Here is a 20150-nt window from a genome sequence, read left to right as displayed (position 1 = left end):
GCCACAATAGGTAGTTTAGAATGACTGGGATAAGATTCCATGAACGGAAGACTACAGTGGTGGTGAATGGGGCAATACCCAGTATCCATAACATCGAGAAGAAGGAACATGAGAAGAAGCACGAATACCAAAGGATGGAAGACGAGCTAAAAATATTCCCAGTTAAGGGAGAAGCACTCGAAGTTGTAACCCCAAAGATGGAAGAGTGGCTTCAGTAGATACCAGGTGGAACATCTGAGATCTTTGTCCAGAAGAGTGCAGTTCTAGGAACAGCTAAGACACCCAGACTCCGTGGTAGAGTAGCCAAGAATGAGGAATACACAAAATACCATTGGCTCATGCTGTACACCAAATATAATGCACTAGTGTTCTGGACAGAATATAAAAGTTTATTCTCCTTACTTTTCAAGTGTCCGCAGGCAATTGAGGCTTCCAGTGTTCAGAGTAAATTACAAGAAAAATATTTTTCTTAGAAACGTTTCCCTACTAGTTGTGCCTTAGGTCAAACCATATAAAGGTTAATGCTTTAAATTATCTTTTTACTTTTTGGGTCCCTTTAATATGCTTAATAAAATAAGATTTTATTTTCCATCAGAACTAATTAACACAATTAAAAAGAAAAATGAAAAATGCAAATGTTGTGCTGCTTAAAGCCTAACACAATTATATTTAATTTGTCACAGTAATAGCGTGCTTTCTTTATCCTCACCCTCACTTTGGAAAATTTGCATACATTGTGTTACGAGCAGCACAACACAGACAATTTCACAATAAAACCTTTTTATCCCTTTTATGTTAATTACACAAAAATGGCAACAAATAAATAAATGTTGCGTTAATCATCATAATCATAGTCTTTTAGTCTTTTCTGTCTCCCAAGTTGAGCAAAGTAAAAGATTTGGAATTATTATTATAATTATTATATTTTTGATTAATATATTTTGATCATTGGATTTTATTACTTGGTCCCTGAGGAAGTTCTTACATAGAACGAAACGCGTTGGACCTGTGGACTTTTTTACATTTTATATTATCATATGTATATTGATACAATTGGTTATTTTGTATTTTTGATTTTATTTATCAATTAAACTGTTTCTCTGGGAGCTGTTTGGTGAGGCTGGATCATTGGATCATCCTAGCAACCGGGGCACCCTGCGGTCATTATTGAAGGAGGATTTCTATCATAAACCCCCCATCGTGGGGAGGCACCTCTAACACGCCTTAAACGCTCACATTTTGTGAGTGTAATGTAATAGCCTGTTTTATATTGGTTTCAGACAATATTACACTACGTTTTCGTTCTTTATTCTAGGCACTTCAGCGATATTCCCAAATCCCTATCTTCCTATACAAAAGATTTGGAATCAAAGCCTGACTAAAAGACAGAAAAACGAATTAATGAGTTGCTTGTTATTCTCCTGCTTGTGCTTTGCAGAATATTGTCACAATATGTTCCCTGATTCCTTACAGTCTCACCTTGTTCTTATTAGTCTTTGGGGAAAGTAGAAAATACCATCAAACATTTTTACCATTAACCACTAACAATTTTGTAAACAATTTACAATACTGTTTACACTGTTTGCACCCTGTCTCATCATTTTCTGCCCAATGACATGCATCCTTTTGCCCTACAGAAATCACGTAGTTGAATGGCGCTTCCACTTTTAATGTAATTAGTAATAAAGATACAAGATTTTGTGGTAAAATGTTCTGTGAAGTTCTACGCAGCAAAGAAACTTATAGAGTTAAAAAAGTAAGCATTAAGATGAATAAAGAATGCTATCGCTAAGATAAATAAAAGCGTGTTAAGCTTTCAACCTCAGGTTTTCAGGACAAATGTACATTCTTCTCATAAACGTGCATTGGGAGAGGACAATATTGTACCACAATGCATATCCATTCTCCTTGTATACTTAAATAAAAAAATTACAAAATTCTACCCATTTTAAGGCTTCAATTTAATACTGTTGCATATGCTCTCTGAATGATTTCATTTGTTTGTATACACTTTGTAGATTATTTAATATTATGAAAAATACTTTAATTTTGTAATATTTTGGAATTTTCGATAAATTTTTAAAACAATTGATTTTGGATATTTTAATATGTTGAAGAAACCATTTTTAAGTTTATAAAAAAAAAAAATTATCATTTGGAAAGCTTACCGTACTTAAAAATATAGAATGGAGACCTAAATGTGTGTTCTCTTTCTAAATGAGAAATGGAAAGGAGAAAGTACAAAATTCTATGTATACATTACCTCGTAGATTTATGTTGTAAGAACATAACATTCTACTATACAAGGTATATGTGCATCTTCCTTGTAGACATATATGGAAAATATACAACATTCTATCAGAGTAAATGAGTATTCCCCTTTCAGACATAACTCAAAATGATACAACATTCTACCAGTATGTCTGTACATTCCCTCGAAGATTCACCTTGAGAAAACCCAAACTTCTGCCAGGGAAAGTTTCAATAAAAGACAAGAGTTGAGTGCCCTAATAGAAGTAAAAACATAACTTTTATTGTTACCAAATAAAAAATGAACGAAAAAGAAAACATTCAATTTCTTGTGGTGCTTTTTATGCTCAAAGTGAGAATTGAGAACAAAGGAATTATTGTTATGCTGACTAATGATACATTTGATCTATGTTCAATTAGGGAGTTTTACTAGCCTGCTCAGTATCTAAGTATAGCTGGCAAGTCAGTTAGAAAAATGTGTCGATATACAATTAGTAGGGTCACCTAGGTAGTGATAACACAATTCTTATTATTCATAATACAAAATCATGCCTAGGTTGTTAAATTATACATTTTGATCTGTGCGCGATTGGTAAGGTCTGCTGTCCATTGTCTTATAAATATTTTCTCATTTCTAATAAATTATAGATTTATTATCACATTAAAGACGTTTTATGTAGAGTGAAGGATTTAAGGAGAAAGATAGAAAGTCAGCCCAATATTGACAGGAATCTAGTGAACCTAGTCAACGTGGTGCTAAGATTTAGATGGTACTGCTTCTATGCCTTCGAGGGCAGCTACAATGAACATACTGATCGGGTCCTGGATAGTGACCCGGTCGGACTGATTGTCTCCTAGTTTTCTACAGTACGGATCGATATTCTGAGGAAAAAGATAGGCTGCTGGAATCAAGATCAAACTGCTTCTGTGCCTTCGAGGGCAGCTACAATGAACATACTGATCGGGTCCTGGATAGTGACCCGGTCGGACTGATTGTCTCCTAGTTTTCTACAGTACGGATCGATATTCTGAGGAAAAAGATAGGCTGCTGGAATCAAGATCAAACTGCTTCTGTGCCTTCGAGGGCACATATCCTGGATTGTGAACTGGTCTGGCTACTTAATAACTATATCCTAAATCACTACAGCACAGACCAATATTCGGTAAAATAAATGTATCGTAGCTCAGGATCCTGGTTTGATGAACCAAAAATTCCTGATCTAATAATGGTTAGCGTGCATTAACTGTCTACCAGGATCACCGAGAGCCCACCAGGCAAAGACTTGAATTTATAGTACGACATTGTATTCGGACACATGTGAATTCCCTCATAGATTTAAATCTAGCTATAATCATACTAATTATAACTATGGCAAATCAAATTCACGTGTTAAACTAGGGGTAACTAAAAGGTAGGTCCCCAGATGTTGTAGAACTCCCATGATGCTTTGTATGCATAAAATCTGGGGACACAGCTTTTGGACACCCGTGTTAAACTTTTAGCCAAACGTTTGCAGCATTTATATGTTTTATATTTTCTTTATATCCTGAAGAATCAATTAACAAAGATGCTGTTTGAACCTCAAGGTACTAAAACAATGAAACAACTCAGATGGTTATCAATTATTTAAAAACATGGCTTCCATAATCATGCCTAAATGTATCTCTTTCTCTCCAGGTCTCAAGTGTGTCTGTCTGTTGTGTGAGCACACAAATTATACCTGTCAAACGGAAGGAGCCTGTTGGACATCAGTTTTTCTTACAAATGGCAAAGAAGAAATTGCCAAATCTTGTATCTCTCTGCCTCAGTTGAAAGCGCAGGTATATTGTCACAGCTCAAATAACATTACCAGGACAGAATGCTGCCAGTCAGATTACTGCAACAATGTAACACTCCGACTACCACCAAGTAAGTTAAACTACCTTGTCTGAAACTGTTACCGTAATGTTCTATTTAAAGTAACAATCTAAGCACCATAAGTTCCGCAGCATGTTGTAGTGGTTATGGTGCCAGGAATGCAAGGGCACCATACCAGTGTAATTTCTCAATTTATTTTAGAATGGTTTGACATCTTACCTGTGCCCCATCCAGTCTTCCCCAGCAGGAGAAGCTGGGTGTCTTCACTGAGCTAAACCTGGCCAATTCAGGACTTTGAACATTGGCTGTCCACACCCTGTACCACATCAGCCACCAGTTCGTAAAGTTACCACCAGTTCGAATGGGACTGGCCTTGTAGAGTGACTGTACATTTTGTCTCCTTTTTATTTCTAAACAATTTCAGATATGTTGTACTAGAATCAAATGTGTCAGATAATTATTTAGTTAATAACATGATATATGTCTAAAATGTGCTGTATTTTTAATAACTATTTGTGATATTCACCTTCAAATATATAGGTTTTTCCTCTGTCCTTTTTCAAGCTCTCGAGAAAGGCCTTTGCTGGGTCAAAACGGTGCGTGTAACTTTTATGGCACAATTAGAAAAAGACACCCTTTTATTGAGACGGTGCAATCTGCTGCTTTTTATGGACGTTTTCCTGACTTTCAAGTGTTCTTGCTTCTTTTTGTTATATTACCTTTTCATTACTTCCGCTCTGTTCTGTGAACTGGTGCTCCAGTCTAATGGCAGTAATAAGGTTTACTTACTTGTTATGGACATACAAGCAAATCATTAAGATCACTTTACAGAGGACAATGTTGACTGTTTGGTTCCATTAAACTCGGGAGCAGTGGAATTATATTCTGTAGAGTGACGAATCCTATGTCACCATTTCGCCATCTAATGGAGAACTGTAGGTTTGACATCTGTTATAAGATTTCTATCTGCCTGACTGAACAGAATCAGAAGTATAAAGTTTGGTGGAGGAGGAATAATGGTCTATGGCACGGTAGACAACCATCGGCACTTCAGATGTTGTAGACTACATACATCTTCTCTGATGCTTTGCCAGCATTATGGTTTCAAGAGTATTATGGGAGGTATAGTCTACAATATCTGCAGTGCCAAAGGTTGCCTACCCTTGATCTAAGTAATAACAGATTTTGGAGAGTTTCTTTCACATTTAGCATGATAATTTGCATGTTCACGCAATAAGAACAATCCAGATAGGCTTTCTTGTTTAGATCGGTGTAGAAAATCTGGACAGTCCTTCTCTGGACCTTGACCTCTACCCCATCTAACACCTTTGGGATGGATTTGAACATGGATTGTGAGCCAGCTTAATTTATCAACATCAGTGCCTTACTTCACTAATATTCTCATGGCTGGATGCAAGTAATTCCCCACACCAATTATTCAACATACGGTGAAAAGTCATCCAGGAAAAATCTTCTAGAACCAAAGAGGTTGGGGATCAACTCAATGCTAAGGTCATTAATGTTTCCATGAGATGAGATGACCAGGTGTCCATTGACCTGTAGTAGTATATGTAGAAATTACCATATTCTCAATTACATTTTTTGTTTGTTTATTTTTTTTTCAAGGCTGCTTTCCATGCTTTGGATATTATTTGAATTATATATGAATATTATACACCTATTAATTATTTTCTTGTCCTTGGCTGGGGCCTTAGTCTTTGCTCTACTCAATTGATGAAATTCCCAGTGGGGCTGTCACTGATGCCAAAGTTAATTTGCTCTGGTTTTAGGTTTTCGGTTGCACAAGAAGCTATATTTGGGTAAAAGTGAAAAGAGGCCCTTACGAGGGTTTGCTTTGTTGTTTTGTGTGTGTTGCTACATGAAACAAAATAAACAACTCAGCAATGAATTTAAAGATGACTATCGTGAAAAAAAATATAATCTTGTGTTTCGAGTTTGAATAAGTGAAGTATGAAAATATCTACCTTTATACGAAAGCGCTTTTGCAACATTTTATGTATTGTCACACTTTCGTTCTGCTGTAGCACAAACCAATATGGATTAGACAATTCTTAAACAATAAAGTATTCTTTACTGGCAATATGTATTAGCAGAGAAAGAATCATGGGCCAATAAGACACACACAGAAAAGATTTGAAACAAGTACGGTACGTCAAAGGACCTCAAACACAGAAATAAACCCCTTGTTGGTTACTGGAGGCCTTAGGAGCCTTAAACTGATTTAAGAAGAGCTTCAGAGGTGGGCTGAGAGTGAACTGGTTAAGTTCAGCACCAGCAGAGAATTGATTGGAGCCCGTAGTTTATTCCTTGTAGGGATCTAGAGGTGTAACTGTTATACACCCTGAGTTCATATACTTTACAAGTGGTAGGGGTGTAACCACTAAACTGGGTTTTGAGAGTTGAGCAACTACTCAAAGATGAGCAAGCTTCAATACAGTCAGCAACTTTATGGTGTATTGACTTTTGCAGAGGGATCTGACTCCTGAGCCAGAGACAGTGCCTTCAGAGGTTCTGATAACCTTCTAGAAGGGGCAATTCCAGGGGAAATCCATGTCCAGAGACAGAGTTAAAGCCAGAGATCATTCTGATAGGTTTGTAAGGTGATGCAAAAGATGAGCCATGTTCTAAGCCAGAGTTAAAGCCAGAGATCAATGTATGACCCCTGGCAACCCCACAGTTGTGGAGTATCTTTAAGATAAGTAAGTTAGTTCAGCTAACTACTTTCAAATGTGGGAAGCTGAACTGCAACTCCACGTATCCCTGCTCTGATAATAAATCTAAGTTGAACAGGGACTTATGTGACCCATTCAGCTCATAGAACTCTTGGAGAATCCTAATTGGTTGATCACTGCCTGGTTTGGGCAGAGCACATTGCGGGACGTGTGAAACCAGAAGGACGTGAGTTCACTTTTTCTTAAAAGCATTATACTTGGGTCTGTTGAATTCTGGAGCACCTATTAAAGTACTACAGAAGTCACTATATATATGAAAAACCCAAATGTAATTCTAGCAGCTCATAAAAAAAAAATACAGTTAGATCACCAGTTAATGTGTATTTATTTTTGTTTTTTTAATATATATTTTCTTTTCTCGGAAAGGTCTATACATTCTATTTTATTACAAGTCAGTGAGCTGAGCTGCGGTTGACTTGCAGCATTTAGACCTAAATTACAGAACTGAAAAAAAAAAAGGACTTTGTGCCTAGAATAGAGCGATACCTTGGCAAGACACCTATTTTAGACTACATTTCTTATGAATTTCAGACTAAATAGCCTCTGAGCATTTGGTGCTCCCTACTTACGTAACTGACTTAGCTTAAAGATTGTCCACAACTGTGGGATGGCCAGTTGTCATTCTTCACATTTGTAGATATGAAACAGAAATGCAAAATTTCATTATCTTGTTCTAAACATATCTAACAGCCTTTTCCCAGCGTCCGTTTTATTCTTTTTCTTTTTTTTTTTCTGTTAAATCTTTTCATCAAAAGATCTTTTTTTGACTCACCTTGGAGAAATAAGTCATACCCGTTCCCTTTACTGTGAAATTAATCGATCAAAGTGTCTAAAAAATACTTCACTTGAATAAGCTCCATACAATATAACGTTAAAAGGTCTTGTTTCAGTCCTGTGAAATAACCGAGACGCTTTGATGTATAGCGTTGTCTGTGCCTAAATGTCTGTGCATTCACACAAAAAATCGAATGTGCCATGGTTGATTGCTGCACATGCATGGCGCAAATATTAACTGTATCGCATGTACTGTGATGCATTTTTTTATACTAGGTGGTATCAGGAACCTAAAACGGCACCTTAGAAACTGTACATTTTGGATCACATTCTTTTTCATTATTTTCCATTTAACATATTTGCATTTAAATGTATATAACTGGCTAGAGAAATAAGATAGTAAAGGTATACATTTTTAGTAACAAGGTATCTGAGGTATTGAATGATGAGAAAGCTTTGGTGAAACGCGTTAAATGAGGACTCTTTCTTTTTATTTACCCACAGATTTGTTTTTATAGTATATTTTACTCTTTTTTTTCAAGCTATTAAGTTCAGCCTTTTTTTTTAAAAAATATAAATAAAGTACCTTTTATACAAAGCTATCTGTGGAGTATCCATTTATATAGCTGCTACAACTTATCCAGTTCCTGCCTATACCCTCAGGTGGGGATTATTCCACCTCACGCTCTCCACACCAGAGCAAGATATTGCTCTAGGTGACGTAAGTAGGATTATTTCCTCCATTTATACCACTGTAGTTTATGTACCATACCATTGGAATTTTTTCTTGTGTTTTCTTACATGATGTCTCCATAACTTTAGAATTAAGCTGGGAATACCTTCTACATATATCCATAGACAGGGATTATTCCGTCCACGCCTGCTAAACAGAGCTCGTACAGCTCTAAAAAGTGTGAGTTTGCACTTGATCTATACATATTCCTCTTAACTTATCTACTGTACTGCACCAAAATGTGTCTTTTATTTTGTATCCATAAATTTATATACCAGAAATTGCCTTTGTATCGAATGTATATTCAATTTTTTCTGCGCTGATTACCTTCTATTTTTTATCTCGCTATACATTTCACAAGGGTGAGAGAACCCCTTGTTGGTGATTTGCTGCCATTGTCTGTCTGATATTGAGCACCAATACATTCTGTTGTTTTACATTAAATACATGACAACTTATCTTTACATCCCATGGATAAAGTGGTTCCAAATTTCTAGAACTTGACACTGCATGCAATCAGGAACCGTTACAATTTCTTCTACAATTATCAGATATAGAATTATTTTAGAATCAAAATTAGCCCAAAACTACACATAACAAATTGTTCATTTTGGAGCATATTGTTTTGGCCTTTTCATTGGTACGTACATACATTTAAATTAATGTACCAGGCTCAGGAAGTAAGATAAGATAGGAAATGTATATACATGTTTAGTATCTAGGATACTTATGGCATGAATTGTTGTCAGTTACATGAATAGCCTATGTCTAGAGTTTAGTTCTATCTCTGCTCAGACAAATTTGAGCCATTTGTAATTATTAAAATAATCTCTAATGCAAAATAAATCTGCAGCACTTGGGAGGTAAAACGCCAACAAGGGAACATAATTTGCTCAAGACCCTTAAGAGTCCCCATGCTATGTGAAAGATGACAAAATTGTGGGTCATTGAATACAATACTTCACACCTGGTCCCATAATTAGCTAGAGATCCCTAGGGGCCTGATTGAAGGATTACTAAACCCTTTTTCATACTGAAGGTTGTTTCGGGGGTACTGTAGTCAGATAATCCTCATATGAATATTACTCACTTGATGCTCCAGTCAAAAATATTAATTATAAATTTATGGTGATTGAATAAAAAAAGTTATAATTTTTGCCTTATAGTCAGTTAGCTTTTTGGGGTAGTCTATCTAAGTGATCACCCACTTTTAAATTAGCGTTCTTAGGAGTATCTTGGGAATCTATAAAAGTCTGCTCATCTTTTGATGGTACTCAACCTGAAAAATGATTGTTTTCATTTTAATTTAGGCATAGCATTCTCTTCTATTAATGTCTCTAGATCTTTTCCTAGTAGAGATGGGCAAGGAGTTGAGTATGTACAGACTGTGCTTATTATATTTATTCTTTGATGTCAGTATCTCTCCAATGCAATATGATGCCAGTATCCCTCCTTAAATAGAACATTCATTCTGTACTGTATTAATAAAGCAGGAATAGAAATCCATTTGAGCCCTACTACAATAGTGGCCATTACCATGTTCTAGCAGGTTTTTAATGCTTTTAAATAACTGGAGACCGTTTCAATCATTGGGGTAGGGGATCTTGATATATACTAGTCTACTTGAGTTAATATTTCAGTAACTCGTCCACTGTTGAGAGAGAGAGGGCATCACCCTATGGTGAATAATGACATAGATGGAGCAAGAACGTGCTAAAAATAAAATAAAAATAAGAAACTGAGTGAAGTATTTTGACCCAGTTATGTGGATATTAAACAACTCTTAATGTCATCAATAAAGAGATTCTATAGTGCCAGGAAAACAGTTTTTCTGGCACTGTTGAATTCTACAGTGCCCACCTCCCTCACGCCCCCCTCCTGCTTGCCTGATGGGGCTAAAACCGTATTCCAGCTCCACCCACGCTCCTCTCCCTCCGACGTCAGATCGGGGAGATCTAATGTGCATGCGTGGCAATGGCTGCGTTCGCATTAGGATTTGGGAAAGCATTATTCCATGCATTACTATGGGGAAAAATCTCATGCTGGATATCCTCATGCAGAGCGTGAGGGCGTCCAGCATCAGATAACGGACCAAAGGTTTGTTTCAAGCCCCTCTAGTGGCTATCTAGTATACAGCCACCAGAGGAGGAGTTAGCCCTGTATGGTAATTATTGCAGTTTCTCAGACACTGCAAAAATTACCACTGTAGGGTTAAGGAACATGGGAGATTTAACACAGACCACTTCAATGAGCTGAAGTGGTCTGGGTGCCTATAGTGCCCATTTAAGACTTGTGGATCAGCAATCCAAAAACCTCCTGATTTGTGGCTCTCAGCTTGATTTTCTGGTTTAAGGCAGAAAGTGAGTGAGAGTTGTGAAAAGCAGGTGAGGACTAAACACAAGGAGGTGGGTGAGATTAAACATGGAGTAGGCATGGCTACAAATCTGTGGCAAAATGCACCCCAAAAATTATGAAACCATGTTTGCTTTAGACATCTTACAGGAGTAAAGTTACTTTAATTTTATGCAGTAGGCATGAAAAGACAAAATAATTATTTTATCCAAGCCAAAAAGGAGAAAGTGGAAACTGATAGCTTGGAGAGAAATCCAGGACAGAATAGGGGGTAAACCTAACATTGGAATATGCAAACAGAAAGAGAGACAGTTCTTGTAAGATACAAAATAGTGAAATGCTAAAACATATTTTTTAATCTAAATTGAGATAAAAAGATAAGACAAAACTAAGAAATCTAAGTATAGATAGACATACATATATTAACCAAGGCTATACCCTGATGAACAGTAAAGTACAAAAGAAATAAATTAGACGTCTATAGAGTGCATTCTTATATAGAAACGTACGGAACTACAAGTGTCATATAAACAAAGAAAGGCTTAGACTAGACTCCTAAACTACTGAATATCTGTGCCTTTGTGGGCCCCTATCATTAAGAGAGATAAAGAGTAAGTCTAAGTCTAACTTCCTAACTAATCTGGATTATACCTGGATTAAAAGTGTAAATTAAGTGTGACCAGACAACGAGCATCCGATCTGAATTCCAGTCAGTTTGATGCTCGTATGCTCGTTTGTCCGGTCTCGCCTAACGTCCTGATGAAGCCGGAAGGCGAAACGCATAGACGTACGACTCACTGACATCACTTTTTGGGGTGGAGCTTGAATGCCGCAATGAATTCAAATTAGAAACTGTTGGCTGCCAATCGAGTTGGAGAGAGAAATATCAGAACGGTTGATAACAGAGACCTTGGGTTCCATTATCTATCCAGAAAATCCTGTTACATTTGGTGATTAATACCTGGCTTTTGTGAGTAGCCCGCAGACACTCACCTACTTATATTTTGTAAGCAGCCTCACATCCAGTGATTTTAAATTTATGTTTAAATAAACTTTTTGTACTAGTTATCAGGCTAGGAGTTTTATATACTACTACACATCCTTGTTATGCATACTTTCTGCATATACTGAATAATTGTATCCAGGTTCGTAATAATTGTTCTTCTAGAAAAATTGTAAAGAAATCTAGCAAGAATATTGTCTGAAATGTTTCATCCTGTCATTCTAACCTTATGTAATGTCTCCATCAGACTGTGACCTCACTAACACTTTTTTTGGGTTGAGCAATTTTGGTTGAATTTGTAGAAAAAAAAGTCATCACACGATTTGGAGAAGATTTACTTTGTTTAGAAACATTCTGATATGTATATGTATTATTCTAGACATATTTATGATTATAGGATGTCTATATACTCATGTTACGCAATTTAATGAAGATGTTTTGTCCTCCAGAATCCAAGTTCATACCAGGAGGTAAAAAGGTTTATTAAAGACAAACTAAAATATCTGCCAGCCGAGACATGCTCTAAATTACTCCTCACTGACATAAAGTCTACTTTCAGTGAAAACATATTGATACAATCTAAGATAAGAGTTATACTAAGTGAGGATGAGAAATGTAAAGTCTGTTTTGATATGTCTGTATTTTGAGATCTGCCTTATTTGGGGAAAAGGTAACTCAGTGAGAATCAGCTGTGATATCCAAAGAATGCAAGTTTGTAGCAATATTATGGCTGAATGCAGGGTTGTGCTGTGTGATTGTCAATGTATTAAAATATGTTTGTGTGTTTTGTGAGTTCAAGGGCGTTCGAGCGAGTGTGATTGTGTTATGCACTTCCCAATTGAATCCAGTAGAGGATGCTAATGTAACAGTACATATATAAAACCATGGTTCCACAGCACAGTGCTTTATTCATTTAGACTATTTATTATTAGCCGGTTTAATGCAATCACTATAGATTGGCAATTGCTTTGAATGTCTCTGCATTAGATAGACAAACAGGTAAACAGACAGACAGACAGATAGATAAGCAGTGTCCCATGTATCATTATAAATAGACTCCACCTATGAATGTTTAAGAAGATATCCCTGAATATCATTGGTCAGATCTTATTTATGAATTGCAATATATAATTTTTCTTTATTTGGCATATAGAGTAACATAAACATGAATATAAAATAAACTTGCAGAAAGGGGTGCGGGGAGCCAGCGCCTGTAGAATTGTTCTCAGATCCAATGATATATAGAATGAACAGAATTTTTTTTATAGTGTAGTATATTAACCCCTTAAGGACACATGACATGTGTGACATGTCATGATCCCCTTTTATTCCAGAACTTTGGTCCTTAAGGGGTTAAAAACACTTTGAAAAAGCCTGTCAAAGGTGAAATGCGTTAGTGTTATTATTCATTTTATACCTTTTATTATATCCAAATAAAGCTTATTGTTTTATACTGCTATGGAGACTCCAGACTTATCTTTGAAAATATATTTTTTTCCTGGAATTTTATCCTGAAGATTCTCACAGGAACATCCTCGGTGGGGATTATACCACCCAAGCATTATAGGATTGAGTCATACCTGTATTTGCTCTCTGTTTTATACTGAGGACATCTGACTGCCGACCAGTGGTACAATAATTCACAGCCTGAGAACAAAACTCACCAAGAAGCACCTGGACCTACTATTATATCCACAGACGGGGATTGTTCCTTTTATGCGTATCAATCTGGAGCTGAACATAAGCTCCAGAAAATTGTAAATGCATTTCTGTTATCTATACTCCACCAGGATTTTTAATATACTACACTATATTAAGTTTTTCTGTTCATTCTATATATCACTGGATCTGAGAACAATTCTACAGGCGCTGTCTACCGACAACCCTTTCTGCAATCCAACTACACCACCAGAAAGAAGAGACTCTGGTTAAGGAAGACCAAGCTGCCATACATACGAAGCCCAGGCGCCAAAATTCCATCCCCTTACTATTCATAAAATAAACTTGTCAATAATCCACCATAGGAAAAGCTAAGGATACAATGTCATCATATATTGTCAAATATACCAGCATTAAGCAGTGAAGTTGGTCTTCACGTAGGCCAGGAAGTTATATACAATTGCAATTAGTCGCTCCATTAATCAGTTATCATTCATTTTAGCTATGACCCCTTCTATAGAGGCATGGCTGCCATCATACATTTTAGGGCCCCTGACACAGCTCAATATCTGGGCCCCCGGGGCCATCCCTGGTGTATAGTGGATGTAGAATGTGTGTCATGGATGCAGTGTGTATAGTGGATGTAGGATGTGTGTAGTGGATGTAGAATGTACGTTTTGTGTAGTGTATGTAATGTTTGTATGCATGCATTAGATGCAGAGTGTGTGTGTAGTGAATGCAGGTGTGTTTAGTGAATGCAGAGTGTATGTTTTTGTAGTGGATGTAGTGTGTGTACAGTGAATGCAGAGTGTGTGTTTTTTTAGTGGATGTAGTGTGTGTACAGTGAATGCAGAGTGTGTGTTTTTGTAGTGGATGTAGTGTGTGTACAGTGAATGCAGAGTGTGTATTTTTGTAGTGAATGGTGCATGTAGTGTGTTTGTAGTTCATGTTGTGTGTTTGTAGTGAGTGCAACGTGTGTATAGTACATGTAGTGTGATTGTAGTGAATGCAAAATGTGTATAGTGAATGTAGTGTGTTTGCAGCGAGTGCAAAGTATGTATAGTGATTGTAGTGAATGCAAAATGTGTATAGTTCATGTAGTGTGATTGAAGTGAATGCATAATGCATATAGTGAATGTACTGTGAGTGTGGTGAATGCAGAGTGTGTGTGTAGTGAGTGCAAAGTGTGTTTAGTAAATGTAGTGCAATGTGTTTAGTGAATGTAGTTTGTGTGTGTAGTGCAGAGTGTGTTTAGTAAATATAGTGTGTTTGTAGTGAGTGCAGAGTGTATTTAGTGAATGAAGTGTGAGTGTGTGTAGTGCAGATTGTGTTTAGTGAATGTAGTGTGAGTAGTGCAGAGTGTGTTTAGTGAATGTAGTGTGTGTGTGTGTAGTGCAGACTGTGTTTAGTAAATGTAGTGTGTTTGTAGTGAGTGCAGAGTGTATTTAGTGAATGTAGTGTGAGTAGTGCAGATTGTGTTTAGTGAATATAGTGTGTGTGTGTAATGCAGAGTGTGTTTAGTAAATGTAGTGTGTGTGTGTAATGCAGAGTGTGTTTAGTAAATGTAGTGTGTGTGTGTAATGCAGAGTGTGTTTAGTGAATATAGTGTGTGTGTGTAATGCAGAGTGTGTTAAGTAAATGTAGTGTGTGTGTGTAGTGCAGAGTGTGTTTAGTAAATGTAGTGTGTGTGTGTAGTGCAGAGTGTGTTTAGTGAATGTAGTATGTGTGTGTGTAGTGCAGAGTGTGTTTAGTGAATGTAGTGCAGAGTGTGTGCTTGTAAGGATGCAGTGTGTGTGTAAAATAGGGGGGAGGGGAGTATTTAAAAAATATGTATTTGTGTGTATTTAAATTTGATTCCCCCTTCCCTGCTTCTTACCGTGCCAGGGAGGGTGATAGATCGCATTGTGGAGGGAGCCAGCCGCGGTACATTGCAGAGAAGGGGCCCAGCAGCACACACTGTCTTCCTTTCCAGCTCCTCTCTGACGAACTCTCGCAAGACCGGCCTGCGTGCTGTGCATAGCGTTGCCATGGTAACCCGTGGAAACACTCTGTCGGCCGCAGGAAAGTTACAGAGAGGAGCTGGAAAGGAGGACCGACTGTGCTGCTGGGCCCCCTCGGCAATGTACAGGTAGCAGGGGGCCCTCAGTGTACAGATATATAGCGAAAATCGCTATATATATATATATATATATATATATATATGCACATAAGGAATGTGGGGCTCAGACTGCCAGAGTAGTCCGGGCCCCCCAGGATCGCCGGGCCCATGACAACCATTATGGTTGTCATGCCCTGATGGCGGCCCTGTATAGAGGGTACAGTAACATTCAACCATTTTGAATCAAAAACCCTACAGGCAGCTAATGTTTTTATAGAGCCTTTGAAGATGGCATGTCAAATCATCCAGAGGTCTAGATAATAGAAATACAAAATGTCCATGAAAGACATCAGACAAAAGTCTCTTAATGTTATGCCAAAACAGAAACATGAAGTGGCAGAACAACCCCACTTGGAGGTATGTATCTTTGAGACTGCAGAAGCTCCGATATACATCTTTCCTCCACGTACAGTCAGGTCCATAAATATTGGGACATCGACACAATTCTAATATTTTTGGCTCTATACACCACCACAATGGATTTGAAATGAAATGAACAAGATGTGCTCTAACTGCAGACTTTCAGCTTTAATTTGAGGGTATTTACATCCAAATCAGGTGAACGGTGTAGGAATTACAACAGTTTGTATATGTGCCTCCCACTTTTCAAGGGACCAAAAGTAATGGGACAATTGGCTGCTCAGCTGTTCCATGGCCAGGTGTGTGTTATTCCCTCATTATCCCATTTACAAGGAGCAGATAAAAGGTCCAGAGTTCATTTCAAGTGTGCTATTTGCATTTGGAATCTGTTGCTGTCAACTCTCAATATGAGATCCAAAGAGCTGTCACTATCAGTGAAGCAAGCCATCATTAGGCGAAAAAAACAAAAAAACAGAGAGATAGCAAAAACATTAGTGTGGCCAAATCAACTGTTTGGAACATCCTTAGAAAGAAAGAACGCACGGGTGAGCTCAGCAACACCAAAAGACCCGGAAGACGACAGAAAACAACTGTGGTGGATGACCGAAGAATTCTTTCCCTGGTGAAGAAAACACCCTTCACAACAGTTGGCCAGTTCAAGAACACTCTCCAGGAGGTAGGTGTATGTGTGTCAAAGTCAACAATCAAGAGAAGACTTCACCAGAGTGAATACAGAGGGCTCATCACAAGATGTAAACCATTGGTGAGCCTCAAAAACAGGAAGGCCAGATTAGAGTTTGCCAAACAACGTCAAAAAAGCCTTCACAGAGGGGCGTGGTCTGACTGCCGACAGAGATGGCCGCCTAAAGCCGGAGCTCCGCACCAGAGGCTCGTAAACTAGCACTATAATCAGCACCAACCTGATCCAAACTCGCCCAGACTCAGCCCAGCGAACCCTAAATTGCCAGCCCGCACCGATCGCGGATGTCCAGCCGCAAACCCGCCAAAAAGGGCCAAAAGGAAGCGCCATCAGTGGCGGAGATGTTCACGGCCCAGAGACCATCGCCTCGTGGCACTGCCACCGACACAGGCCCCAGTGAAACACACCAGCCTGAAGCAGCCTCCACTGCCGCACTAACAGCCCCAGAGGCCTCTTCCCGCGCCATCCTTAAATCGCTGGCGGAGGTAAAAGGATATCTCGCAGCTGAAATCAGCCGCACAGCGGCGGAAGTGAAGGCAGAGATTGCCGCCATTGGGGCCCGAACAACCGAAACGGAGCGCAGAGTAGCCCAGATGGTCACTGCGCAGAACGACACCGCTAAGGCCACCAACACCCTCAAACAAAAAATTACTGACCTAGAGATCGAATTGGAGGACATATCTAACCGGTCAAGACGCAATAATTTACGTGTTAGAGGCCTACCAGAAGCTGTGAGGGACGAAGACCTGGAACAGGTACTACTACAAACTTTCCAACAGCACCTGCCTAACATACCGGACTATCTCTGGCTGATTGACAGAGCACATAGAGCCCTCAGGGCCAAAGGCCCGAAGTCCAGTCCGCCAAGGGACGTCATTGTCAGATGGCACTATTTCCAGACAAAGGAAGCCATACTTAAACAGAGCAGAACAAAACCGTTCCAGCATGAAGACGCCGAACTGCAACTGTACCAAGACATCGCGCCTGCAACCCTCCTCAGAAGGCGGGCATGGAAACCAGTCACAGATCTGCTGCGCCAGAAGGGAATCAGATTCGCCTGGGGGTACCCCTTCAAGATCATCGTCTTTCATGGGCCCTCACCATCCATACTGCTACCTTCAACAAATGTCCGAGACTTTCTAAAAGATCTGGATATACTGCTCCCAGAGGATCTACAACTCCCAGTGACGGGCACCACGGACCTGCCACCATTGCCAGCTAGCTGGGAAGATCGCGACTCCCAAGTGGACTGAGTGATCGGACTGTAGCAAACCAGTAATGTATTAACTGACTCTGGACTTGCATACGCATCATAGCAACCATTTTATTAAATGCAATTTAATCGCTCACGGTTAGAGCAAGTTAAAAGGGTTTTGAGGTCACATTTTGGCCTCGGGGGTTGAGGCTGAGGCAGGGGGTGTATGGGAGGGTGACAAGGGGGATCCACTAACTAAAGAAACATGGGTGGGAGGGGGCGACCAACGGGGCCCCAGGCAATACGTTACCACACATTGTGATAGGCCATAACTGGGACAAGAAAGGGGGGTAAGAAGCAACAGGAGGGGGAAAAAAAAAAAAAAAAAAAAAAAAAAAAAAAAAACCCCAATGATAATATTGAAAAAAAGCATAAAAAGACAAAAAATTGAAAAACAATACTAATAACTGTAATAAAAATAAACTGCATTTATGGGATGGAGGGAAATGCAAGCTTACAGGGAAGAATTGGGCGGGAAGGCAGGACAGTGTCCAGTAACTACAATAGACCGCTGTCCGAAGAGCGGGAATTTCGGGTCAGGTGACCTGGTGCTCCCGCCTAAATCGGAGACCGGAATGTAAGGATAAGAGAAAGGAATGGACGTTACCAAACATTACCAGGGTGCCTCTTCCCCACCCCCATACTGCATGACCGCACTCTCTCGGAGGGCAGAAATCAGGATCCCTGTTAGCCGCAACGTAGCAGACAAAACATGGGTGGTGTACATAGCCAGAACCCGGGGGACTTCTGAACCCGCACAAGGCAGCACACTCCCTGACGCCACCCCTCCACCATAATACATAAGCGGTTTACTCCAAGCTGCGACTGAGGTATCCCCCCCCCCCCCCCAGACCAGAAAACCGAAATAAGGCGTAGTAACGCAGAGCGCAAAGGGCTTGCTCAGGCAAGGAATATACGAGTGGACGACCCATCCCCCCCCCCCCCCCCCCCGAGATACTCAGCAGACACAGGTTGTTTATTCTATGGCCGAGCCTCGGCAGGGTGCTTATCGGCTGAGTTTCCCCCCCGTTAGAGGAGATACCCTCAGCGCGGTGGATGCCCACCCCCTATAGCTCCTGGCGACTGGTAAGACCCGGATAAATTAAATTTAATTTATTGTTTCACTATATTACACTCATTGTGAACTTGGTTGGTTCACACTGCATATTGTACTGTTTTAATTAATTATTCATTTGCTTCTTCGTAGGTTGTATTTTCACTACAACCTCCTCTTTCTACCTACCCTCTTCAATCTCTCCACCCTCCCCTTTCCCCCGTTCCGCACGCATACACAAGCGACTTAGAAGAGATTGGCACCTGGGGACGCATCGGCTGGGGTGGACGGCACCGGTTTCGACCTGAGCGCGAGATAGACTGACACCTCGCTATAGGTCAGGTAAGCGGACGCACCATATCCCACACACAGACATGGACCTAAAGATAACCTCACTGAACGCGAATGGGTTAAATATACCCAATAAACGAAGACTACTTCTTAGAGAAGTGCGACGACAGAGGGCAGACGTCACATTCGTACAAGAAACCCACATACCTAACGGCTCCCACATAGCCTTAACTGATCACGTATATACAAGGGCATTCGCATCCCGAGCCCCATGGAAGAAAAACGGAGTAGAGATACTCATCCATAAAAAATGCCCCATACAGATCACAAATACACAAACTGATACAGAGGGCCGGTACGTGGTCCTGTCAGGCACAATTCACTCCAACACATATCATTTAATTAACGTATATGCCCCGAACACTCCCACACCAGGGTTCTGGGCAGAACTCGAGACAAGGATCTCCACCCTCCCAAGGGGCATAGTGATACTAGGGGGGGACCTTAATGCGACACCCTGTCCAGCGATGGACCGGGGAGGCGGGCAACACCTCCCACGATCACAATACAGAGGGGGACAGGACAAACTCCTAAACAACTTCATACTCAACACGGGACTACTAGATCCCTGGCGTATCCACCACCCGAGTACACGTGATTACACGTTCTACTCCGCCTCCCATGCCACCTACTCGCGCATCGACCTATTTCTCACCAACAAATTGGGCATGCAGTGGGTCAAAAATTCTGCGATTAACCTGATCTCCTGGTCAGACCACGCAGATATTGAAATAACCCTTAAAACTGCGGGCGCACGCACACCATGGAAGTGGAGAATGAACCCCTCCCTTCTTAAGAACCTACAGGTCCAAGAGAGTGTTAGACGCGAACTAACACAATATTTCCAAACCAACGACACCCCGGACATATCGCCCACAACCCTATGGGCG

At 39.8% G+C, this 20150-nt stretch overlaps 1 protein-coding gene across 1 annotated transcript in view; it reads left to right on the top strand.

Annotated features, from left to right (window-relative positions):
- ACVR1C (activin A receptor type 1C) overlaps positions 1-20150 on the top strand; it is an 83598-nt gene that overhangs the window by 39648 nt on the left and 23800 nt on the right. Inside the window, exon 2 of the mRNA XM_063429624.1 lies at positions 3929-4159. Within this exon, the coding sequence (XP_063285694.1) occupies positions 3929-4159 (231 nt within the window). The remainder of the gene's footprint in view (positions 1-3928; positions 4160-20150) is intronic.

This window comes from Pelobates fuscus, chromosome 8, assembly GCF_036172605.1.
Source record: "Pelobates fuscus isolate aPelFus1 chromosome 8, aPelFus1.pri, whole genome shotgun sequence".
Classification (NCBI taxonomy): domain Eukaryota; kingdom Metazoa; phylum Chordata; class Amphibia; order Anura; family Pelobatidae; genus Pelobates; species Pelobates fuscus.
Note: the sequence above shows the minus strand (reverse complement) of the source record. Positions and strands in the feature narration are given on the sequence as shown.